Here is a 25631-nt window from a genome sequence, read left to right on the forward strand (position 1 = left end):
GGGGTGTCGTTCTGTGAAATGCCCTTTGATACCTGCTGAGGATGAGATCGGCCCATTATTGCAAATAAAAATGGGTTTGGCCTGCAGTACATGCTAATGAGAGTTTGTCTGCTGGCGCATGAAAATGTTACACATCTGGGAACTGAGCACAAATAAAAACACTTGCTTCGGCGGCCATCAGTGGATACAATTAATGTTGTAGATGTTTGCTGTCATGGAATTTTGCAGTGATCTCTGTGAGACTTTATCAGCGTATGCAGTCTCACTGAGGCTGGGAGAAAAACAGCTAGATCATCTTCATCGTGTTACGAGTTTACGCAGCTCTGGTATTAGTCATCTTATATTAGGCATACTTCAAAACATGCTGAAAAGTCAGGGAGTTCATTATTTGTTTACGCCATTTAGTAAAGATTTGCAATTTTACAACCTCAGAATTATCCTTTTAATATTGTAGTACTGATTACAACCAGTTGAAATACAACATACCACTACCATGACTTTCACTGAACACAAATCATCATTGTTCACTGAATGTTTTTCCTTTTATTCCTGCTGATTTTGTCTTTTTATACTATGGAAAAGGATTCATCAGCTCACTGAACACATTTATAGCGTCTGACAATTGACAGTACCATAAAAGTGCATTCCACGTCAGCTCATCCACCCACCCGCGATTGAAGGGTGGGTTGATAACAACTTTTTTCCTTGCTCCTGATGAACCTGCTTTGAGTTTGTCATACTTATAAGCTCGCTTTGGATTTGAGCTCGGCAAAACATTTCAGAAAAGTTAGCCAACTTTTTTCCTTCTTTATTTATTTGCTTCATTTATATTCGTTACATACGACCCTGATTCCAAAAAAAGTTGTGACAGGGCTGCATTCACCACTGTGTAGCATCCCCTCTTCTTTAAACAACAGTCCATAAATGTCTGCGAACTGAGGAGAGCAGCTGCTGGACCTCTGGGAGGGGAATGTTGTCCCATTCAAAAGGATTTAGAGGAAGACTTGCTGCCACCCTGACAACATGTAGCTCAGGGAAGGACAGTGCCAAACCACATTCTGCAAGTATTACACCAACATGCTGCTAAAAGAAAATCCAGTTCAGACCTACCGCCCGCTAAAAATATCTGGCGAATTACAAAATGTAAAATGTGACAAACAAGGCCTGGATTTGTTGAAACTTCTAAACGTCTCATGTATTAATCAAGAAAGCGCTGCAGAGGTGATCCAGCACAGTGATGAACATGCTGCTATCCCAGCTTTCAGGAAATGTGTGGGTGCCATCAAATTCAAAATGAGCAAATATTGTTTCAGTAAAAAAAGGAGCTTTAATAATGTCTAAGTTCCTGCTAACACCAGCAGCAATATGTGCTTTAGATATTAGTGTAGAGCGGAAGACTTTGCTTTTAATTTTTGATAAATAAATAAATAGATGAATAGAGCGAGAAGCACTTTGAGAGTGCAAACCTCCACCAAGGCAGTGCGCTCTCTGGGCAGTATTTACGTCTAAGGAAATAGTACTGCATTTTCTGTATATTCATTTTGTTTTCTTTGTTCTTTAGGAAGGTTGTAGTGCAGTAAAGTCCAAGTTTTTGTTATTCGCTCTGTTTAAACCCATTTTCAGTTTATTTTTTTTATTTATGTAGCTATAGCACATATGTAGCATTCATTAAATTGTTTAGTCAAATTTGTTTAAATGATTAATAAAAAAAAAATCAAGTGAAAAAGTTTTCGATCACAAGTTTATTTTGTTTTTTAAAAAATGAAATGTATTGAAATGAAATGTATGTAGGAAGGGTTATAAACTGTTACTGCAATTTACATACCAAAGTCATAATAAAATAACACAATATTTAGAATTCTCATATATCATTACCTGTATGCGTATGTGTTGTTGATACCAACAATAGCAGTAAGAAACATAGTTTTAAGTAGCTCTGTATGGCATTATTATCACATTATTGTCACCTTCAGATCAATCTATTGACCTTGAAGGCAAGGTCAAAGATCAAATGAGACATATTTTAAATCTTTATATGATTCTTTCTAAATGTTAATAATACACACCACACTTGTAAGAATCATAGTCTCTGAGTTCTGAGGCTTTCTGTCGTTTTTGGACCAATAAATCATTAAGGTGGCCTCAAAGATTTTGGTGGATGTGAGCCAAATTTTAAAGGATTGTTAACATGACCCCACGCTACAAAGTTTCATCAGAATTCATTCAAAGCTTTTAACATGTTTACAGGCAGAATGGCATGCAAACACTACTATAAACATATCCTCCTTGGCGGAGGTAAAATAATATGATGTGTTTAGTACTTGCCAGCACAAACTCTATGACTGAATGTTAAACTAGCTCTTTAAAAACAGTGGGACTCTATAGCAAATGTAATTAACACAGGAATAAGGTTCATAAGACACTCACTAGTACACAATTTGTACTTTAGAAAGTGCTTGTGTTATTTTTAATGAACAAGTGTGTCACCAGGTGCAGTGGTGTGGGTCACTGAACAGTTCTGAGTGAAAGTTTCTGGCACAGAGAGCTGAGCTGGATCCAGCTTTGGATCCAGAGATGATGATGCTTGTTCAAATCATTGCGCTGGTTTAATCCTCTCGTGGGATTTGTTTAGGAAAGTTCTTAATAATTTTATTTCTAAGTATGCACCTTTTTTTGTGTGTAATCAGAAACACATTAGCAAAAGGTGAAACAGATGTTTGTCTGTTATTCCACGTTAATTTGGTAGGCCTAAAATTTCCTGTATTTAAATAAAGATGTGGATTACAACTGGGAAAAGCGCCACATTCAGCATGCCTGACCTCACAGTGCAGCTCTGTTCAAACATGCGGGCGTGCGGGACGGTTTTCTCGTGATGCTGAACTTTCAGTATTTGAGGGTTGTCTGTTTAAAATTTTGGAGTGGTTCTCATCCCGTTTTTCTCGCGAGAAACTTGCCAAAAGTCAGGTCCAGTCCCGGCTATAACGGTCCCGAGCTGGTCGATGACGCTGCACCGTGCGGGCCAATAATGTGAATGGTAAACAGTGCGCCTGCAGCCATCGGCAAACCTGCTGATTCAGACTCCGTTTCATTGCCATAGTCACAACTAGTTATTTCTTTGTCACGTAACAGCCGGTAAAGGTGACATAACCCAGAGGTCTCTGCCCCCTCCCCAAAAAACTGCGGGAACCAGGATTCACTGCAATGGCAGGCAAGTCCACCTTTCTGAGCCCACACACACACACGCACACGCACACACACACACACGCTCAGGAGCCTCGGGATTCTCAGTTACAGGTGTTTAATCACTGCTCACAGTGGTTTGTTTTTCTGTCATGCGCAGACAAAGTGAAGGAGCTCGTTTCAAAGTGCCTGCAGGCTCGGGACATGGCTTACTGTCCATACAGCCGGTTCCCCGTCGGTGCGGCCGTATTGACAGAAGATGGCGCTATAATCACAGGTAACAATAGAGAGGTGCGTGTTTTGCACGCGCACCCATCGAAGCTAAATCTCATAAACAACCTCTTAGGTACCATAACTATAAGCAATGGATAAAAGTGCATTTACATAAACAGAATGCTCTGCTTAAAGCTATATAAATAAAACTAAATTGAACGGAATTTAATTAAAGGTGCATTCAGTATTTTTTTAAGGTTATTTAATTAAAAAATTGTACTCACAAATATAGTTGATTACTGGGTAATTACGTATTTTAACAAACTGATACATTCTCATAAGCTTATAATTAATCTATTGTAAACACATAGGAGTGGGTGCCAGTTTGTGGAAACTGCCATGTTCCCCCACCATATTTCAATACAGTGGCCAGGAAGGACATCTCCCTTCTGACTAATTGTGTTTTGCATATGTGACCTGAGACCAGCCAAATACGAAGAACACCAAAGGCGAGGAGAAGTAAACTGGTAGGCTTTCATGTGCTGTGGTGGGGACATTTAAATTTGCATCTGTACCTTCAGACTCGGGATATGAAGGATCATACCTTTGTTTTATCATCTGAGAAGGGATCCACTTTCCCCAAAGAAACAAAAACACCAAGGAAAAAGACAACCACCAGCGTCTTAATAAAACCTCATCTTCTTCCTCCTCACCTCGAGCCTCGTCTCCCAAACTAAAGTCAGGGCTCTAAACACACGAAAACATGCACAAACAAAAACATGCTTATATATTCCCGATATTGTCACCATTACTCACTGCCAGCAGATTAGACATGCTCAACAGACAGCTAAACAACAACAGCAGCTGGTTCTAAGCTAAAATTATGCCAACTAATGTTAGGCTTGAGCGTCCTAAAAGTCGCACTCTCCCTCTGATAAACAGTTTAATTATATTCTCACATCATATGACAGTTTATTCACTGAGCATTCACGTCCAACAATGTTAGAGCCACTTAAAAGACAGTTTCACTAATATCAGCTAACAGTGGCAAAAATAGCAGCGCTTATGGATGGAAAAATTCAGGATATCCTCAACGGCTCACCACAGTATGGCTGTCATTGGTCAGAAGTGAGCTTGACTGACTCTTGTTGAAGTTTACAGCCTCTTCCAGAGTAAACAGAGTGGATGCTTCTCACCCAGCACTTACAGCTGAGATAAACAACGGCTGACAGGGGAAAAACTCCGGTCCAGTCACTTTGTTGTCTGACTACTCACAACCGATAAATGATGGCCAGAGTTTTTGAAGCGACTCAAGGGGCGAAACATAAAATACCACAAAATATTTAATCAGCCATATTTGTTTTGCTTTTTATTCCAGATTTTTGCTAAGTGTTGATAATATTCAAATATGTCAAAATATAGTGTGTACACAATATTATTTTTAACACAAACAGTAGAAACCCCCCCGGCCTGCTGTGCCAGAATGGGGTACAGTCTGAATTTAGTGTTTTTGCTCTCTTGTTGCTGACTAAAACATGTTTGTCCTATAGCAGCCACTGTAGCCAGGATAATGCACTTGAATTGGGAGGAGGGGGGGGAGAAGTCAGCTGACCATTGCAATCTACTGACATCCAGAGATGAATATTTTACACACTGTAACTTTAAGTGCAGTTAAAGGTCATTTCCATTTATTCTTCCTTAAGTGTAATTGCATTTCAGGGGGCAGTAGAAGTTTTTTATGTAGTTGTTACTCTATCTGCACCACAGCACCAAAAGCAGCTATAATGCTTATAGGCATTTAACATGTGAATGCATTAGCATTTATAATCCAACAACTAAAACAGGAGGCAGCATTCTGCTCAAGTACCTTTCAAATATACCACTCACTAAACAGCATTATTCTCTGGTGTGCAGTCTCTCTATTTATTTTTATAATTTCCAAATTTCTGCAACTAGTCTTCTCATATGAGACTTTGAATTTATCTGTACACATCACAGTATTTATGTATGTGTATATTTTACTATAATAAAGGTTATCTTGTGTTTGTAATGCAGGACTTTGTAGCTCCTTATAATGCCAGTGAGTTAATGTGCTGCTGCAGTAAAAGTTTAATTTCATGGAACAAACCAATAAAACCTCATCTTATCTTATCTAATCTGATCCTCTTTTATCTCATCACATTCAGCCACATGCATATGCAATAATACTATAATTATATCCAGTAAATAAAACTGACAGGCAGATATGGTGCATATTTTTTTAAAATATCTTTGATACTTTGGACAAACTTTATTTATATAACAATTTTCAAATCACAGATTTCAAAGACTTACCAAGAGAAGGCAGCAAAACAATGAGACTCAAATATGAAATAAAATTACTTCTAAACAGCTAGAGAAAGCAAGTATGATTTTACAGTGCCTCACAGAAGATCTGAACACTTCTTCCATCGCTGTAAAAGAGCCCAGGGTCAAAGTATTGCTGGATTTCCAGGCTGCAACGTGGAGAATGCCTCTTACGGCCTGACGGCGTGCGCCGAGCGGACGGCCATCCAGAGAGCTGTAGTGGAGGGCCACAGACGGTTCAGTGCCATCGCCGTGACATGGTAAAGACACTCGGTGTAATTAAGCATAGAGCAATATATTCTTATGCCCTCATCCTCTCCTCTCCTCTGCGCAGCGATGTCAAAGATCACTTCGTCGGGCCGTGTGGAGCATGCCGACAGGTTCTTATGGAGGTGAGGTGTCTCTTTTATGAGCAGCATATTCAATCATTAGCTTGTGATGAGCAGTCTATACATATGCTGGGGGGGGGGGGGGGGGGGGGGGGGGGGGGTTTAACCTATCATCACTTTTCTGGCTATGAGAGTTTAAAAGAAATAAAAAATCTTTATAACTACGTTACAGACAAACTAAAACAGTTTTTTTCATCTGTGTAATCCAGGAACATGTATTCATCCTGTCCTGTCAAACACATCCACAGCAGGCCGTGTCTGTGTGACTACAGCAGTAAAAACTGCATTTGACATGCTTGTTAAACTAGCACAGCAATGTTATAACTTCACTACAGAGAAGGGCTACTTTGTATAAGTGAATTTTTTTATCTGTTGAAATAAACATTTAATCCAGTTAAAAGGGATGTTTTCGGTGATATGATAGATCATTTTATTCAAAATTAAGATCACAAACTACTCTAAACCACCAGGTTATCATACATGTAGTCCTTGGAGTGAAAAGTATAATCTATGAACTTTATTTTGTCTAAAGTGACCAGGTCACCCATTATTAAACTTTCCTTCAAACTTTTAGGCCAAAAAATGTAAACTAACATTTTATTCACAGAGACTCTTGCACGGGCTTTGAAATACTCAGTGTGAATAAAATATAATGAAGACTGGCCCGGTCTAAACCTTGCATGGTGATGTTTTTATATGCTTCTCTGCATTGCTCTCTCTCTCTCTCTCCCCCTGTCTCTGTCTCAACAGTTTGGATCAGACTGGACTGTTTACTTGACCAAGCCTGATGGATCTTACAAAGAAACCAGCCTCAGTGAACTGTTGCCTTTAGCCTTTTCCCCAGCACACCTGACTAAGAACTGATGAAGCCTCAGAAATCCTTCTTTTGTGTGATTTTCCTGTAGCACGGCAAGAAAAACAAATAAATACATAATAAATCTATACAAATTGTGTCATCCTTTAAGTTGTTTTATGGTAAACAACTGTAAATGTAATACCAAGCTTCCCACAAACAACAAAGCTCATTGTTTAAACGTCTAATGCAAGGGTCCTCAAATCCAGGCCTCTGGGGCCGGTGTCCTGCAGGTTTTAGATGTGTCTCTGCTTCAACACACCTGAGTCAAATATAGAAGTCATTAGCAGGACTCTGGAGAACTTGACTGCATACTGAGGAGGTCATTCAGCCATTTGATTCAGGTGTGTTGGATCAGCGACACATCGAGGCCTAGATTTGAGGATCCCTGTCTAATGGTTATTTATTCATTACGTAATCGAGGCGTTACCAGAGAATTCTGAGGATGACGTACACGTCATGTGAGGAAACTGGGCGGGTCTTAACTCGGTTTCCGGAAACATGGAGGCTGTGCTGAGTGATGTGGTGGCTCCTGAAGACCTCATAGTAAGTTTTCACGGTATTAAACCTTTTTAAAACCTTTTCATATTTGCACTTGAGTGACTCTCCGTGGCGCCTGATAGCATTTGGCCGCTGATAAACGCCGATACTTGGGTAAAATGTGACGTGTCGAAGCGTACTTTGTCGCGTCACGTAGCTAGCTCCTGCTAATCGTTATGTTTATGATAGAATATCCGGTCACTGTGTTATCGTAGTTTCGACTAATAAAATAATTGGAAGTGACCTTTATAAGCTTACTTGCGCAACAGCTGCAAGCGCACAAGTGTTTTTCTGTTTTTTTATTTCGCTGAATAAAATATTAAATCAGACTTTTTCTGCCTTTTTTTTTTTTTTTTTTAATTTTAGAAATTTGAGAAGAAATATAACAGCGAGCTAGCGAAGGGTGCTGTGTCCAAAGAAACAAAGTTTGAATATGCCTGGTGTTTGATCAGGAGTAAATACTCAGGGGATATCAAGAAGGGGATTGTCCTTTTGGAGGGTAAGTTCATCCAATTTATCTTATGCTCTTAATGTTTTATTACATTTCTGTTGGCAAACAGTTGCTGCTGACTAAGAGCCCAGAGGGGTGTAATACAAATCGAGATTAGTTTGTTGTCGAGATTAAAGTCAGAGTTTTCTGTGTCACAAAAGTGACTTCCGTTTTACCTGGCTAAATCACCATGGTAACTGATGCTGAATGCATAACCTGAGGCCTGTATTGCAAAGCAGGATTTTGGCTTATTCGGGTAACTTCAGGGTTAGACCGGGGTGGTTCACTTCTTACCGGGGTATATCGCTGTCGTGACTTTTGCTGTGAATCTATCCTGCTCCGGAGCACGTTAGGTTCCAGATTAGACATCAACAGCTATGAAATCACCGCCCACGACCAATCAATTCTCCAGAAAACAGTGCCCCCACGGACCTCTGCCGGGAGAGTGGGAGTTTTTCAGTGTTTAAAATCTTTGGTTTCCCTGATGAGCATCAGTAATAAATATAGATTCATAGTTGCAACTTTATTGTTTTCTTTTTTTTTTTATTTAAGATTTCATTATTCTATAAGTATTCTATAAATATGATCCTAAAACAGGACACCTACACTGTCCTTGCTGACCTCATATCTAATATGTAATTTGCATGTAGACTGAGCTTATGTTTGAATTCTATTTTTATATTAAATATTTACTCTTAAACCCTTAAACAGCCCTGAGACTGCAGCTGAGAGAATAAAGACTAAAACTATATGCTCAGTGATAAGATAATTAACTTGAATTAAAGTGTTTATTTTACTGTTCTGTGCAATAAATCAATTAACGATTTACTGCAACATTAATATCTGATTTGCTACAGTGGAGTTATTTTTTTTATTGTCTTTATATATTTTTTTTTTAACCACCATTTTACCATCACCTATAATGTCTCTGATTGGAGTAGACAGAACTCACAGGGATCTTTTGTACAGAAGAGGAGTCACATGACCCGCAAAATGCCCCCTTTCATGCACAGAGCCTGAAGCAGAAAGCCCGGCTTAACAGAGAAAGTTGATAACCACCTTCATGATGCCCGTTATCTCCAGCTGGAGTTTCAGGTTTTGTCAAGCCAGCTAACACAAAGGAAGCCTGACTGTGTGTTGTTCATTCATAGTGAACCCCACCGCTGATGCAGGATTTCTGAGGTCGATGTTTGAGGCACTTACACAAAACAAATCTGTCACTTGTTCAGATATGTTTCGTTAGGAAGTCTCTGAAGTTTGTTCTTAAAGACTTTTATGTGTATCGGGGTGGTTTACGGACAGAAAAATAAACTTCCTGTTTACATTTATGCCATATCTTTTGCAATGCTGCATTGCAAAAACAAACAAAACAAAAAAACTCTAGTAATTAAAATTATACAAATGTTGTTGCATTATAGACTGATGTTTACTGATGACTCATCCACTGATCCAGTACAGGTGTATTACACAGCGTCACAGGTCACGGTCCATTTTGAGGACCAGCCCACATGTCAGCGTGTTTCAAACTAAATACTTTCATGTTTTCTTCAGGTTCTTTTTTTGTTTGTTTTTGGGGGGTTTCTGTATTTATTTAACAGGGCAAACACATGGACATAAATATACCAAAAATATAAGACATAAACATGCCAGATTATAGCAAAACTGCTCATTTACACCAGCAGGCGCAGGGCAGGTCACATAATAACTTTACAGTAAAGTAAGACATGTAACAAAAACACAGTTATCACATAAGACAGAAATAAGTTAAAGGTGGTCACAGACCTGGTCTGTCATCACCCATTTATTTGCAGTTGGATTTAAATGTAGCATAAGCAGAGCACTACTTTGTCATTGGTAAACTGTTCGAGTATTTAGCTCCTCTTAGTGATTATCCGCCTATGAGGCACCTCACAGTCCCCTGCAGGGGTGGTCCCAGTGCTGACCCTCACCCCATTCTGTCTTTTGAGTAACAAACTCCTTTAAAGCAGGTGGAGCACATCCATGTAAAACTTTGTGTGTAAAACAGGCATAGTTTAATTTTTTTTTTTTTTAAATAACCTTTTTTCTTAAATATTGCAGTGAGGAAACAAGAATGACTTTGTCAAGATTTTTTACGGTATGTAAAGTATGTAAAAGGCTGTTGGGCCATTTCTTTGGGAGGAAAGTCATAGTGGACAGAAGCTGTGAGTGTCAGCTGCGAGACATTACAGCAGCTCCTCGTGCGGTCACTGAGGTCAGCGTTTGCAGCTTTGGGCTCAGCAATTTTGTGGTCTTTTTCTTTCTTTAAGAGTGGGTGGAACCGGTTCTGGATTAGGCTCATGCACTGCGTCATAGTTAAAGAACAGCAAAGGCAGCTCTAATACTTGCACAGTGATGATTCTTGTAATTTATTGGCTTGTGTTTTTTCAGCTTTCCTGGTTTGAATCCATGTTTTTTTTTTTTTTTTCCTTGTAGAACTCGTTCAGAAAGCATCGAAGGACGACTCCCGGGACTATTTGTTCTACCTTGCAGTGGCCAACTACAGACTCAAAGTGAGTGGCATTTGTTGGTGGATTTTTTTCATTTGAACCTCTTACTTCCTGCTCCTCCCAAAAGTATGTCATCTTACTCATTGGTCAGCATGTACACAGAGGACTTTCTGATTGGTCTACTTCTAAAATGTTGATGATGCATCCTTATAGACACTGCTGGAAAAATGCCTCCTTATCACACCCACTCCTCTGTATCTGGAATGTTCTCACCTGTATTTCCGTACAGTAGTGTGCTTGCCTCTGCTCTCCCGCTCGCTGTTCTTCAAGATAACTAATCAGGTCTTTGAAGTCTTGAGGTCAAGATGATCTCTGTCTCTTCTATACCACTCCTTGCACAGTATGGTTATCTGATAGTGCTTTATTGAATACATATCAGGCTCAGTATCCATAAAGTGAAAAACAGTTCCCCCCAACACAGACATGACAGATGATTTCTTTCTTTCATGAAAGAGAGAGAGAGAAGCGTATAAAAATATCAGCATGCAAGGTTGAGACCGGGCCACTCTTCATTATATTTTATTCCTAAGAGAGACATGGCTCTTAATGAATCTGTGGAAGAATTTTGTAACTGAAGCTGGCAGTTGACATATCAGACATATAAAGATGTAGATAAGTGTATCATTTTCCTCGGCTTGCTTTATTCATAACATGAATCAGCATTTGTTCCATTTCTCTGGAGGAATGATGTTAATCGTGTCAGCACGATAAAGTGAATCGGAAATGAGATGCTGGTGTTGTGTAACTTGGACATGGATAACAGAATTAATACTAGGAAGTAAAAAAAACTTTTAAAGCCTTATTATGGAGCAGAGTCACCAAAGTCCAGTGACCACTGCAATTACAATCATGACTCTCTCTTCCCATTAATTTAAATAACTGCTTGGAGGTGTTACCGGGGGTGGCTATAAAGTGACAAGAGGATCTTTTGGAAGTATTTCCATAAACTAAAAGTATTGAATTAAAGATTTTCTCTTCTCCCTCCAGGAGTATGAAAAAGCTCTCAAGTACATCCGCACTCTCCTAAGGAACGAGCCGGGGAACAAGCAGGCTCTGGAGCTGGAGAAGCTCATCGATAAAGCTTTAAAGAAAGGTAAGAGGCGCTACCTGGCTTCATAATCTAGTTGCTTGTGTTTTTAAAAACTACATCCTGACCTTTACCTCTTGTTATCTAGATGGCCTTGTGGGCATGGCGATTGTCGGGGGGATCGGTCTAGGCGTGGCCGGTTTAGCGGGCCTCATCGGCTTGGCCGTGTCAAAAGGAGCCGCCAAATCCTAACCTGGGTGTAGGACGGCGTGTCTTCATTATGCTGGACTCATACACTGACCGACCTGCATAAAAAGAAAAATAAAGCTTTTGCGTTGAAAGCTTGAAAGGTATATAATTTTGATTTGAGGGTGAGTGAAAAATGCCAGTTTTCAAATTTTAACAGGGTTTCAAATCATCATAAGTACATTTATTCACACACTAATAACCTGTCACTTTCTCATTTCTAATGTAAACAAATGAGAACAGATGAGGTGCCATTTAACCTTCATGTAATTTTCATGGTGTGCACTTCAGCCTAAATTTGTTGACATTTACAGTTTGTAAAAATAATCTTTCCAAAAGCATCATTTTGTTTCAGTTGTTTGCTGCGTTGATTTTGAAGCGTTACAGAAAGTGTTACTGATGAAGCGGAAAGTGAAGCTTGTAATCCAAATGGGAACAGAATCATTTGTTTGGTGATGTTGCTGCTGCAGCTGCTGCAGAGGCAGCGAGCAGATGTTTGTATTTACTTTGGACGTGATGTTTCTTCTGAATAAAACTTTAAGGGATGCAATACTTGTAATGGATATTAAACTGTTTTTCGTTGTGTATAGAACATTTCCTAACATTAATATTAACAGATTGTGTTTTCCAGCTCAATAAATAAAAGGATTTTGAAATGAGAGATTTGTGTTGATAGCTCATTGCCACACACGCAGTATAAAAAAAGCTGGATTACCCAGAGGAAACACAAAGGCTGCAGCTGGGATCACAGTACCACTGCGCCACTGTGCTTTATGAAATAAAAAAATTCCACCCATCCATCCATTTTCTTCTATTAAATAGTTAAACAGTTGAAACGAATATCTTTAAAAAATATACTGGGTAATTTTTGTATTTGTGACTTTATTGATATTAAAATATGTATTTTTATTTGTTTCCTATTTAATGATGAACCAACATCTTCATAATCTAATATATTTATATAATTAGAAACTAGGGCGAGCTAAACAAATTCTTGGTATTTATAAGATTAAGAGACTTTTAAAATATTTAATAAAGTAAGGTTTCACACCCGCCAGTATCTTTGTTAACCTGTTTGTATTCAGATGGGCAGAAACTGTGAACAGAACAGCGGTGGGTCCTGTCGGTTCAGGGGGAGCACTGGCTCATCCCCCCCCCCCCTCCAAACTGGTTCATTCATGCGCATTTTCAGTCGGGAGGAGTGCGCAGACGGAGCTCTCCCACACACACCAAATGAGCTTCAATGCACTTAGCTTCCTTTCTCCTTATGTCGTGTCTTTTAGAGGAATATACTTGAAATACAGCAATTGAACATTCAGATATCACTTATCGTCAAAACATGATGTCCACAGCTGGCTGGCTGTCAGAGTTCCCTACTTTAATGAACACCATCTATGTCACATTTGCGCACTTTGGCACAGCAGCGACCAGAATCAGCAGGAAACACTCTGTCATGCTGTTAGTGCAGGGTACAGGTTTATATGAAGGAGCTGTTTGTGCTCCGTCAGAGCTATCAGGGCTTTATTAAGATTAGAACAAGTTTAAAAGTAATTATTTTAAAACTTTCATCAGAGTTGAGTTACACAGTCCCTGATGTTCAGCTGAAAGCGCCATCATCCCCATTTTTTCATTCTACTGCTGGCATTTTTTTTTTTCACTTAGAAAGATTCCTGTTTACATACCCAGGTGAAGAAAAGTCTTGTTTGGTGCGTCTCTAAATGGGCCATTTCCTGTCAGCACATCTCCCTTTCTGCAAGACCGCACCCTGTCCCTGTCAAAGCCTGTCCTCCTGGAAAAAAAGTAGATATTGGTCGTTTCTTCTGCAAAATCTCACTCATTTCACAGGAAGCGAGCTCTCAGAAAAATATGCACATATTGCTTTATTTAGATTCAACATAGCATCAGCACAAAGCAGCTTATAATCGATAGATTATTTGAGAGGAAGAAGAACTAAATGGCTGCAAAGCACACAGTATAAGAGTGTCTTTTGTTTCTGTTCTGAAAGGAAATCCAGGACCCTGTCATTTTCCAGCTGACTCATTTTCATAAAGATCAATTGACGAAGCAAAGTCCGATATAAAACCCCATTCTTATCGGCGTCATTCATTAACTCTATTAGATTTAAGACAAGGGTTTTAGTGGGCACTGTGTGACAGCTTGCATTGTGATCCCCACTTCAGCTGCTGCTCATGCTTAAAGGAAAGAAAAACACGCTTGATCGAGTTCACTCAGTCTCGATTATCCTCGTATCTTGACCCCCCAGATAGATTCAAGCGGCCGACATCGTTTTAAAACAGGAAGGGTTATGGAGGCTATCATTTGTGTGTGCTGTTATCAGAAATGTGTGATGTTACCTATTAACCCAGCTCAAAGGACCGAAACTCCAGAAGAACAGGTCTGAGAAAGCAATCATTTTCTGTGGTGTAAAAGAGATGATTGTGCAGGTAAACAATTAGAGAAGGCACATCTAAAGAAACAAATACCCAAACAGAGGAGCAGAAGGTAAACACAATGTCTAACTAACCCTTGAGTTGTCTCCAGTCTCTTCCCACACACAGTCTTAAACACACATAAACATCAATGATTCATCAGAGATGGTGTAATTCAGCTCAGCTTCAGGGACCTTGAAGGCCAATGATCGTTGAGCATCCACTGGTTTTAGCACATGGCTGACAGATACTAATGCGTAATCACGGCAAGGAAGTGCAAATCAGCTGGGAACAAGGTGTAAGGGCTCAGTTAGCCCCATGTATATGTGTAACTACACTGTAAATTAGGGTTATTGTATAATCCAGTAAACAAGCGGTTTATTGGCTGTCGCCTCACATCCTTTCCGAAGAGAGGCAGTAAATTTAGATTTTTGTCACAATTTTATGTGCAGTCCATGAGTAATATTTACCAAGATGAGAGGGTGAATCTATCTTTGTCTGTGTGAGTGTGTCGTCATGGTAAAGTACAGTCCTGGAGGAATCGACCGTAGCGGGAACAAAGGCTGTTGTGTGTCGCAACCGTTCACAATGCACTCACAAATCTTTACAGGAGTGAAGTAGAAGTCAAAACGAAGGTTCAGTTTGAAAGTACTAAGACCTGATAGTACTAAGTAAAAGGAAAGAGAAACTCCTAACCACTGTCCTTCATATTAAACTTGTAATGTCTTTGTAACCGCTCATGTGGTATCTTTATCTGGCATAAACGTGCGATATATTCAAAGCTGGGTGTGTCTGAGAACTCGCTGACACTGCTGCTCATGACCTAATTACAAGACAAGTTTCTTGCTCTCTCAAGCTTTTTCAATTTTATTAAAAAAATTTAAAAAATAAAATGATACTGACACAGAACATGGACATGTAACATGGAAAACAGGACAAGTTAAAATAAATGGATAGAATGGGGGTACACAGGGGGGTAAAAGTGTAATTTAGCTGTTCCTCGGCCTGTGCTCTTCTGGACAGAAGATGGTGCACCTGGAATCACTCTTCCACTTTCAGGGTTACAGCTCCAAATGCTCCTGTAACCACTGGGACCAGTTTGGACTTTACCTTCCACATCTGCTCCAGTTGTTCCTTCAGCCCCTGTTTTTTCTCTTGTTTCATGCTACTTCTTCCTGATGTTGCTGGCTGCTGGGATTGTCACACCTATCACAACTGCAGTCTTCTGCTCGTTGTCAGCCACCACTGTGTCTGGTTGGTTGATCAGCAGCTGCTTGTCAGGACCTCAGCCCTGTTATTCTCAACCATCTTTGGTGGTGTCGCCCATCAGGACTTGGGGACTAGTCCTTATGTGGCACAGATGTTCCTGTACACTATCCCAGCTGCTTGGTTGTGCCTCTCAGTGTTCATGGTCCCCGCTTGCATTTCAAATCATGCCACTATATGTTGGACTGTCTCCAGGATGCCTTTGCAAATCTGCAGCTTGGGTCCTGTCGGCTTTGGAAGACTTGTGGTAGATTCTTGTGTTGCCATGATCAGAGCCTCTGTGCTGTGCTTTAAAACAGCATTTTCTAGCTGCTGGTAGGATTTCTCGACCATTGTACATCCCATGCAGGGTCTGGGTTGTCCAAGTTCCTGTTCCTCATCACCATCTGTCTTCAGCTGCCTGAGGCACTCTTAGAGCACCTGTTTTACCTTCTGGAGTTATTTGGCTGTGACTGACCATCTTCATCGTGGCTCCCCTTGTTCTGTGGGATACCCAGATACTTGTAGCTGTCCCGTATCCCTGCTATTCTGCCTTCTGGCAGCTCCACTCCTTCAGTCCAGATTGCTATCCCTCTCTTTGCAAACCCAATGTTCTAAATGTAGATCCTGGTGAGGGGGATCAGTGAGTTGATGTCTCGATCCCTCCTGTACAGGAGGTGGCTGATGGTCACTCCACATGTGTATACACAACACAAGAAATTGGAATAAAATAAATGAACAAATAGATGTCTATTTGTATACAGTTACCTAAATAAAATAATTAGATGCCTGTACTAGTAAAGGAAGGGATGAAAGGGAGAGGGTTACTGGGAAACTCCTGAAGTGGAAGACAAAAGAAAGACAGGAGGATAAAGAAACTGAAGAAAGGAAAAAAGAAAAAGAGGAACATCAGGGCAGCTCAAGGAGACAAAGCCCAACAGATCAACAATCATGTTGGTCTCAGTAAAATAGTTAGCAACTTCCCAAGTTTAATAGCATCAGTATTTTTCTTAGATTAGAGTCTGACAGCTCTGAGTCACCAACATACCTAAATGGAGGAAGCTGATCCATGAGCATAACCACCATCAAAAACAGCCCCAGACCTCAGGGAGGGGCCTGTTTATATGTATATGACTAGTCTTGTATATGCTGCACATGGAAGTCAGTAACTTGGTGACTCAGCCATGCTGAACTCAGGTTTTCAAGATACTGTGGTGGCACCAAAATCACATTTGTTCTTCGTGTGTCATTAATGTCTCCACCAAATTTTATTTCAAGAAAACAATTCATGCTAATAAACCCAGTAGCTACAGGGTGGACCTAAAAGGCAGACTTATACCTGCAGCTGATTTAAAAGTAGTTGATTTATTTCATTATAGGGCTCTGTGTGTGTGTGTGTGTGTGTGTGCGTGTGTGTGTGTGTGTGTGTGTGTGTGTGTGTGTGTGTGTGTGTGTGTGTGTGTGTGTGTGTGTGTGTGTGTGTGGTTGGTCAGATATTTTGACTGTTGCCTGGCAACATGAGCAACAGTCCACCAACTGTCATCTCTTTTTTTTTTATATACAAATGTTGCTACATTCTGATTGGTGTAGGAGATGTGATGTCACTTTTTTTAAATGCCACCGCCAAAAAACAAAAAGAAATTTCTCAGACAACCTGACCAAAGTTAGCAGCACAGGCTGAAAATGATGCGCTCGTAGTGCAGTTTCTTCTTTTTTTATGTTTGAGGGGTTTTTTTGTGTTGTTATTTTGTTTTTCACAAGAAAAAAACACTATAATGAATGCATATGAATAATTTATACAAAAATACAGAATAATAAAGGTGTGAGATAATCTTTTAAAAGATTGTTTAACTTGCACGGTGGCTAGCTTTTGAAGTGGATGTTTGACTTAAAATTTCAAATTATGGTGCACATCGAAATGTTTTTTTCTAAACTCACACTTGACACATTTTGTAAAGGAAAAGTAACATCTCGTTAAACAGAACTGAGGAGTTTTAAATAAATTCACTCAGAAAATGCAGAAACTTTACTGAGCATTTATCTGCATGTTTCTTTTTTGTGTCCACCCATCACACGCTCATCTCGCCTGCCTTTAATGGCCTGTTCTTGGGAAGCACCTGAAAAAGTTATGAACTTCTTTCCAGGAATCGCTTTTAAAAAGTCACATAAAGTTTGGTTTTCACAGGCAGAGCTGTGAAATTTGTATTTAATAGCACAAAGTTATCAGCAATGAACGACACAGCCAAGTGAGCCGTAAAAATGGGCTTTGCAAACAGCTTGCTCATAAACTGAGACATTTATGGCGGCCCTGGATCCATATTTAGAGCGCCTTGGGTGCAGGTGAAGAAGAAGAAGATCGCTGCTGAGTAACTGAGCGTAACTGTGGTTTGAATTTCTGTCTTTCTTGGTCAAATGTCTCTGTTGGTTAAATTACTAAAAAGAAGCAGTAATGTATTTTTTTTTTTTTAATCATATAGTCCAATAATATTTGTGAACGTGGCAGATTTTTGAGCAAAATGTTAAGTCAGTTAGCAGAAATATTTTGTGTGAAATTATTTTAGTTATATCTTAAATACCTTTATCTTTGTATACAGTAGCTTCTTTATAGCCAGATGGGATATACAATTTAAAACTGAAATATTCAAAGACTTCAGTTTTTAAAGTGATCAGTATTAAGGTAGATTTTGTATGTTTTGATGTACTTGTTGCATGTGTGTGTGTGTGTGTGTGTGTGTGTGTGTGTGTGTGTGTGTGTGTGTGTGTGTGTGTGTGTGTAAATAATGGTAAAATAAATAATGCTAACTGTGGATTTCCTAAATTACATTATTACTATATTGCAAAAATATAACTATGAATTTTGGATTTTCAGACTTAGATTTTCTTTTTTTTTGTACCATTAAAATTGTTTCTTTTGCATATAAGGGAATCTGAGGACTTTATTAAATCATTGATGTGTAACAGCTGATCAACATGTAATATTTTTAAATGAATTAGAAGCCATTAGGTAATCATTAAAAAAAACCAGCAGAAATATCTGGGTGTCCTAAGAATGTCTTTGTTTCCTGGAAAGTGTGCTGGAGCGTTAAGTCACTCTGGCTAATCATGCACCCATATCACTGTGGAGACGTTCATAAAAGCAGTTTGTGACGGAGAAGCAGTTTGACCACATCCTCCTCTTCTCTGCTGCAAAAGAGTGTTGGAGGTAAATTGTTGCAAAATAATGCGTCTCTGTGATCACATTACATTTGGCAACCAGTAATCACATCACTGCATAATGGTTACATTTAAAGAGAAAAAAGAAAATTATTTTTTTATGGCACTTGGGCGGCATTTGTCCTGACCTCATTTCATGTTGCAGACGGGTCGAGTTGGCAGAGCAGACTGAAATGTTTCAGGGGTGGTGAGATGGAATTTATGCAAAGTTTGTTTTACTTTTTTAGTTTTTAGTAAAAGGATGTTCATGAACATAAATATACTGCATTTAAAGGCCTAAATCTAGTCAAATAAAATCCAAATTGTGACATTATATTCAGTCTTTCTTTTCAGTCTTTTCACAAATACATCATTGCGATATTGTGCAAATAATTTGGTAACATTTTGATTTGATTTCCATTACATTTAACAACCTTTGCGGCTTTTTAATTTCCAGTCAACACGCTTCCCTCTGCAAACGCTTTGCTGACGAGCAGCTGGAGTCTGGCTTCTTGTTGGTGAACTGAGGATATTTCTGGAGCCTCATTTCTGAACTTTAAACAAACACATTTGCTGGTTTATAAATCTCCTCACCTCCACACACTTTGAAATGCAAGTTAGGACTTATCTTATTATCAGTGAGATAAACTCAGAGCGCCCTGACTTTGGCAACAAAAAGCTATCAGGAGGATTATTAATGATGGGAAAGAAACACAGAAACCACGAGGCGAGCTGGGAAGCGTTTCAGATTTGTCTCTGGATGGTCTTTGTGACTTTAAATTGAACCTGTTAAATGTTGATACATTTCCAAAACATAGGATGTGACCTTGCGTCTTCTGGCCTTGAGATAGTCGCATTCTCTAAACTATATTGCAAAAGTGCAATATAGTTTAGAAAAATATATTCTCAAATGTTTCAGTGTGAATTCTAAAGTATAAAGACAAAAAAAAAAAAGCCCAGACTAATGAATGCAAAGAAATATGAAGTTTCTTCAATAACAGCACTGAAAAAACAAATCATAATCCCGATTGTACCTTTGTTATGAAACACATTTATAGATATCATTGCTTAAATATGTCTAATAAAGATAACCAAACACACACACAGAGTGGTCTCTTTAAGAGCAGCAGATGACCATTGGACCCTGAAAGTGAGGAGATAAACACCTGTTCAGTTTCAGGGGTGTAAAACACCAAAAAAAAAAAGAGAGAGAAGAGCAGCAGATGACCATTGGACCCTGAAAGTGAGGAGATAAACACCTGTTCAGTTTCAGGGGTGTAAAACACCAAAAAAAAAAAGAGAGAGAAGAGCAGCAGATGACCATTGGACCCTGAAAGTGAGGAGATAAACACCTGTTCAGTTTCAGGGGTGTAAAAAACCAAAAAAAAAAAAGAGAGAGAAGAGCAGCAGATGACCATTGGACCCTGAAAGTGAGGAGATAAACACCTGTTCAGTTTCAGGGGTGTAAAACACCAAAAAAAAAAAAGAGAGAGAAGAGCAGCAGATGACCATTGGACCCTGAAAGTGAGGAGATAAACACCTGTTCAGTTTCAGGGGTGTAAAACACCAAAAAAAAAAAAGAGAGAGAAGAGCAGCAGATGACCATTGGACCCTGAAAGTGAGGAGATAAACACCTGTTCAGTTTCAGGGGTGTAAAACACCAAAAAAAAAAAGAGAGAGAAGAGCAGCAGATGACCATTGGACCCTGAAAGTGAGGAGATAAACACCTGTTCAGTTTCAGGGGTGTAAAACACCAAAAAAAAAAAAAGAGAGAGAGAGGATAGAGTACATGTATGTGTGTGTGAGACAGAGCGTGAAGGGGGAGGAGAGACTGAAGTGAGTCACATAAATGATTATACTTATCTGCTGAGCTGGACACATCTCTCAGTGGCAGAGCTGACACACATCAAACACACACACACACACACACACACTCACCAGAATCAGATGTTTTGACCTTCATGAAAACTTTATTGATTTCAAAAACGGAGATCTGGATACACTTGTGACTGACTGCCGGGCCGAGGAGAAGTCATGGATCCGATTGTGGAAGTGGTGGCTGTGATTTTGGGGTTCATTGGTTGGGTGATGGTGGGGGTTACTCTGCCAAACCGATACTGGAGGACCTCCACTGTTGATGGAAACGTCATCACCACCTCGACAATCTATGAAAACCTGTGGATGTCCTGCGCGACAGATTCGACCGGGGTGCACAACTGCAGGGAGTTCCCTTCACTGCTCGCTTTGAATGGTATGTTGACCCAAAAAATAAACACACCACTTAACTGCAATAAATGGATTTAATAACAATATTTTTTTACCTTAGAAAAATTGGATTCCATAAAATATTTCCATTGCTTTGTCTGGAGAAGAGGTTATGTCATAAGAAAATAGTTAAAAGGATAACTTTTTAACCTTGGACTCTCTGAACCTCCCTTTGTTAATACACATTAAAACATCAAACTTGCCAAATATGTCAACATTTTTTTAAAAAATCCATTAAATGGTCTGTTTTTGTATATGTCCGCCATGTTTCCAGGTTACATCCAAGCGTCTCGTGCCTTGATGATTTCCTCGATAGTGTTCGGCTCATTTGGACTGGTGGCCGCGCTCATCGGGATACAGTGTTCCAAAGCAGGAGGAGAAAACTATGTTCTCAAAGGGAGGATCGCAGGCACTGCTGGAGTACTTTTTATACTCCAAGGTAACAAAAACATAGAAAATACAGTCTGTTCCTCCAGGTCATGCTGATAATAATGACCTCCCTAATACACTACCACATAGAGAAGATAAAGAAACCTCCCGGGTACGCTAATGAATTCTGATCTTATTTTACTGCCCTTTCAAATCAGTTTACGTCAAGACTTTGGACCTGTGTTAACCTCTGCCCCTCACTGCTATATCAGTCATTAAAGACTGTTTGTTGTTTTCTTTTTTTTTTCTATCAAAAGGTTTGTGCACTATGGTTGCAGTGTCCTGGTATGCTTTCAATATCACTCAGGATTTCTTTGACCCCTTCTATCCTGGCATTAGGTAAGGTGCTGTTAGTGGTGGCGGTGTGGGATAAACAAGCCTAAAGTGCAGTGCTGACAGTCTATAATTTCGCTCTGTGTCACAGGTATGAAATAGGAGAAGGGCTTTACATCGGCTGGTGCTCTGCTGTGCTCGCCATCGCTGGAGGAGTCTGTCTCACCTGCTCCTGCAAAATGGCCTCAGAGGAAAAATAGTGAGTTTCATCTTTTTCTGGTGGAGGTGGAGGGATTTGCACAAATCTAGTTACAATTTGTCACAGCCGTTAATATTTGTTCTTAATTAATGGCAATAAGCAATCAGTCCATTCCTTTAGTGCTCTAGTTCCAAGTTTGTACAAGAAAACACACACACACACGCTCACACACACACGCTCAACCGCGCACACACACACACACTCACGCACGCACACACACAGGTAAGCACTTCATGGCTCTCTAGCGACTCACTGGGGTAAATTGAACAGATTTTTGACATCTTCCTTCAAACTGTTGATCGTTCTGGGTGCCTTTGTTTCTGTGGTGTACCTAAGTACCAGGGTTAGGTGGCTTGTAGGCTTGTAGGTCATTTGGTGAGTACCTGTCTCAGGAGTAAACATACACAAAACTTTTTCTGGAGTGCATATCAGAGACATGTCAGTCAAAGAACTGAAAGAGAATTGAAATCTGTGGTAGACAGAAACAAAACCTCAAGAAAACACACACACACACACACGCACACTTACATTCTTTTTTACCTTATTTTAGGGCAAAGTCAGCAAAATTTGTAACCTTTTTTAAATCAGAGTTTACTGGTTATTATGTACATTAAGATTTATGTCCTGGTGATCATTAGAAATAGTTCATATGGATGGCGCTTTAAAAAAAAAGTGTCCATGTATTAGAAAGATGACTACGAAAGCCGAGAGCGGCCATGGTACGTATAAACTTTTTTCTGATGGTTTTCTCGTTATCACGAGAAAACGGTAATCGTTATTTCATGATAACGAGATAAATAACTCGTTATCTCGAGAAAACGACGGCCGAACGACGGTCTCCCCTCTCCAACCGCGCACTCATGTTTGTGGAGAACCTGGTGCTAAATAACTTGTAAAGGACCTGATTCTGGCTCAGGGTCTTGTGCGTAGCAAAACAGCTAATTGCTGCGATCTACTGAAAGTCAGCCCTCGATCCAAGCTTTTGTCGGACCCCGGGCAGACAGGCGGCCGACCGATGCCGGTGCGCTGGCTCATATGTGTACAGTGTACCATGGGCACGAACGCAGCCAGCCAGCCAGCCGACCCCCGTTGATTTCCCGTTCAGCGGAGGAGCTCCACCGCTGAACGGGGGGGACACTCTCCACACACTAACCCGGAAAAAAGGCTCTCTGGCCCGGCTTTCCTGTGTTTAAACGGCTGTAAATGACTTGTTGACCTATAATCTGTGAAACACGTGTCAAACATATCATTTTGAGTGAGAAAACAGCATTTCTATCACAAGGTAGAAGCTGCACTCAGTTTTTTTTTTTTTGGCAAAGTGACTTTTATATATTCGTTTTTTTTATCAAGATGAAAACTGTCATTGATATTAAAAATGTCTTTTTAAACAGAAATTTCATGATCATGAGTGTTCAAGAAAAGATAATCATCTCGTGATCTCGAAAAAAACCATCGGTAAATTAACTCATTATCTCGAGATAACGAGTTAATTATCTCGTTATCTCGATATAACGGTAATCGTTATCGAAAACCATCAGAAAAAAAGTTTATACGTACCATGGCCGCTCTCGGCTTCCGTAGGATGGCTGCCTTAGAGGCCAAGCTTATTTCTATTAGAAGACTGGCTCCCCCTAGTGGTCGGATATAGTGGAGACCTGGTTTTTCACAGGAACTTTACTTACTTCACGCTGAACACAGCATTATATGGAAGCTTGTTTCCGCCACTGAAAAAAAAATTATTCATAAATCAAAACTTTGAGTTAATGACTCGAAATTTCGAGTTATGGATAGCAGCAACAAAACATAAAAATTTCAATGGTGGTAACAAGGTTGCATAGCCTTCCTATGCTTTTATCGCGAAATATTTATTTTATACTCTCCTGGTATTTGCAGTGCCAATGTGGGGATAATTTAACAGAGGAGAGCCACAGTTTTGTAACACTTTAACTTTCCCTACTGAGACTCAGAGTGTCTGTGTGCAGTGTTTTCAGGGATTTGAAGACACTGATTTATTTTCCCACCCTGTGTGAGACTGACGTTTTCCTTTCACCGTCTCGTTCTGCAGCCCTTTGCCTCACACCAGAGGAACTGTATACTCTGGACCAGCACCAAGCAGAAGCGTGGCCGCCAGCACTTACGGAAGAAATGCTTACGTCTGAGCAGGAAAGGGAAACCGAGCTTTGTGGACTTTTTCATCACCTCACTTTTTGCTGGTGTATCTAACACATCGTGCCATTCAATTTTTTTTTGTTTTTTTTTTACACTGAAGCTTTTTTGTCCGTGACTGTGGAAACCTTCGCAGTGCGTCAGATGTTCACTGATAGGAGTATCTCAGCACCGCTGTGCTGTACATAACCACAGTTTCAAAATGTGTGTTCTGTACTAATAACACTGATACAATGATTGCATTGATACTGTAAAAGCTGTACAAAGCTAAGCTATCCATCACTGCACAAACTTACTGTGCGCTCTCAATGATTATATTTATATTTCACTGATATTGTCCCTTATTTTCAAATGAATTCAATCATGTGATCTGACATTTGTAAGGGGAAGGTCAAACGCGTGATTATTCGGATGTGTCGTTTTGTACAGTTTTGTAGGCGATACTTGCAAGAGAGGCTCAAGGACAGGTTATCTTTGTTTTGACTGTATTTTACCTTTTTTTTTTTTTTTTTTTAAGTGTTTTATGCTAAACATTCCAGTTTTACTCACTGCAGCCAAAACAGGTGGTGATTGTATATATTTTTTTTTAATACAACTCTTTTTTTAAAGTATCAGAAAGGTATGTCAGCACGTGATTTGGGTAAAATATTGTGGGAAATCATTACAAACTGTTTAACGTGTGTATTCAGAGTGATTGCAAATGTTATATTTTCATCAAATTACAAATGTTTACTATTTGAATTTGGTACAAAAGCAGCCATTTGTGCTTCTTTATGTATAAAATAAATGCTGTATTTTGTACAACTTATTTATGATGTGTCACTATAATGGTGAGAAGCAGCACCATATACGGTATGTGGGAACATTTCACATGATTATTAAATAAAGAGGTTAGCGAAGAGTCACTGAGTAATCATCGTATCCTTTTATAAAAGTATGCAGATGGAAATGGTCTCTATCAGGATGACAGAGACATGAGATCACTAGATGGTTTGATGTGCGTGAAAATGATGTGAATCATGTGCTGTGGCCTTTGATGCCACCTCATCTCATCCCTGTTTGATCACTTTTTTAGCCAGTGCTCTCTACCGCTGGTCGTTGGTGCCAGATCGGCTGGAAACTGCTGATCTGTTGGGATGTTCCCATACAAACATCTCTAAGGTTTACAGAAAATGGCTCGAAAAACAGAAAATATCCAGGGAGCAGCAGTTTTCTGGGTGAAAATATTTCGTTGATGCCACAGGTCAGAGGAGAATGGCCAGACTGCATAAAGCTGACGGGAAGGTAAATTACCACTTGTCACAACCGAGGTAGGCAGGAGAGCATCTCTCAATGCATAACACATCAAACTTGAAGCAGATGGGCTACAGCAGCAGAAGACCACACCGGATGTCACTCCTGCCAACTAAGAACAAGAAACTGAGGCTACAATTCACACAGGCTCACCAAAAATGGACAACAGAAGTCTGAAAAAAATAAATAATAATAATAACATTGCCTGATCTGATGAGTCTCAATTTCAGCTGCAACATTCGGATGGTAGAGTCAGAATTTGGCTTAA

General features: G+C 39.7%; 3 protein-coding genes across 4 annotated transcripts; all 3 read left to right on the forward strand.

Moving 5' to 3' along the window:
* Nucleotides 1-2975: 2975 nt before the first annotated feature.
* Nucleotides 2976-7036, forward strand: LOC115797413 (cytidine deaminase). 2 transcript variants are annotated; one of them, XM_030753992.1, is made up of 6 exons: nucleotides 2976-3034; nucleotides 3130-3208; nucleotides 3341-3457; nucleotides 5888-5999; nucleotides 6074-6131; nucleotides 6879-7036. In XM_030753992.1, the coding sequence occupies exons 2-6, from the start codon at nucleotides 3202-3204 to the stop codon at nucleotides 6990-6992; spliced, it is 408 nt and encodes a 135-aa protein (XP_030609852.1). In that variant the 5' UTR covers nucleotides 2976-3034; nucleotides 3130-3201; the 3' UTR covers nucleotides 6993-7036. The 2 variants fall into 2 exon arrangements, with proteins under 2 accessions (XP_030609852.1, XP_030609850.1); XM_030753990.1 differs by having other exon boundaries at nucleotides 2989-3208.
* A 382-nt stretch (nucleotides 7037-7418) lies between these two features.
* fis1 (fission, mitochondrial 1) lies at nucleotides 7419-12473 on the forward strand. The gene is made up of 5 exons (XM_030753701.1): nucleotides 7419-7527; nucleotides 7888-8020; nucleotides 10466-10542; nucleotides 11527-11632; nucleotides 11715-12473. The coding sequence occupies exons 1-5, from the start codon at nucleotides 7483-7485 to the stop codon at nucleotides 11816-11818; spliced, it is 465 nt and encodes a 154-aa protein (XP_030609561.1). The 5' UTR covers nucleotides 7419-7482; the 3' UTR covers nucleotides 11819-12473.
* An 8099-nt stretch (nucleotides 12474-20572) lies between these two features.
* Nucleotides 20573-24578, forward strand: cldn15a (claudin 15a). Its single transcript, XM_030753889.1, has 5 exons — nucleotides 20573-20929; nucleotides 21218-21382; nucleotides 21630-21711; nucleotides 21797-21904; nucleotides 23970-24578. The coding sequence occupies exons 1-5, from the start codon at nucleotides 20713-20715 to the stop codon at nucleotides 24061-24063; spliced, it is 666 nt and encodes a 221-aa protein (XP_030609749.1). The 5' UTR covers nucleotides 20573-20712; the 3' UTR covers nucleotides 24064-24578.
* Nucleotides 24579-25631: the final 1053 nt, after the last annotated feature.

Source organism: Archocentrus centrarchus, chromosome 18 (assembly GCF_007364275.1).
Source record: "Archocentrus centrarchus isolate MPI-CPG fArcCen1 chromosome 18, fArcCen1, whole genome shotgun sequence".
Taxonomy (NCBI): Eukaryota; Metazoa; Chordata; class Actinopteri; order Cichliformes; family Cichlidae; genus Archocentrus; species Archocentrus centrarchus.

Bases quoted from the DNA above. Each gene is read 5' to 3' on its own strand.
- LOC115797413 (XM_030753992.1), top strand. The intron at 3,458-5,887 runs GTAACAATAGAG...CTGGATTTCCAG, and splicing joins AGATGGCGCTATAATCACAG to GCTGCAACGTGGAGAATGCC. The intron at 6,132-6,878 runs GTGAGGTGTCTC...CTGTCTCAACAG, and splicing joins GCCGACAGGTTCTTATGGAG to TTTGGATCAGACTGGACTGT.
- fis1 (XM_030753701.1), top strand. From the start codon at position 7,483: ATGGAGGCTGTGCTGAGTGATGTGGTGGCTCCTGAAGACCTCATA. The intron at 8,021-10,465 runs GTAAGTTCATCC...TTTTCCTTGTAG, and splicing joins GGGGATTGTCCTTTTGGAGG to AACTCGTTCAGAAAGCATCG. The intron at 10,543-11,526 runs GTGAGTGGCATT...TTCTCCCTCCAG, and splicing joins TGGCCAACTACAGACTCAAA to GAGTATGAAAAAGCTCTCAA.
- cldn15a (XM_030753889.1), top strand. From the start codon at position 20,713: ATGGATCCGATTGTGGAAGTGGTGGCTGTGATTTTGGGGTTCATTGGT. The intron at 20,930-21,217 runs GTATGTTGACCC...CCATGTTTCCAG, and splicing joins TTCACTGCTCGCTTTGAATG to GTTACATCCAAGCGTCTCGT. The intron at 21,905-23,969 runs GTGAGTTTCATC...CTCGTTCTGCAG, and splicing joins ATGGCCTCAGAGGAAAAATA to CCCTTTGCCTCACACCAGAG.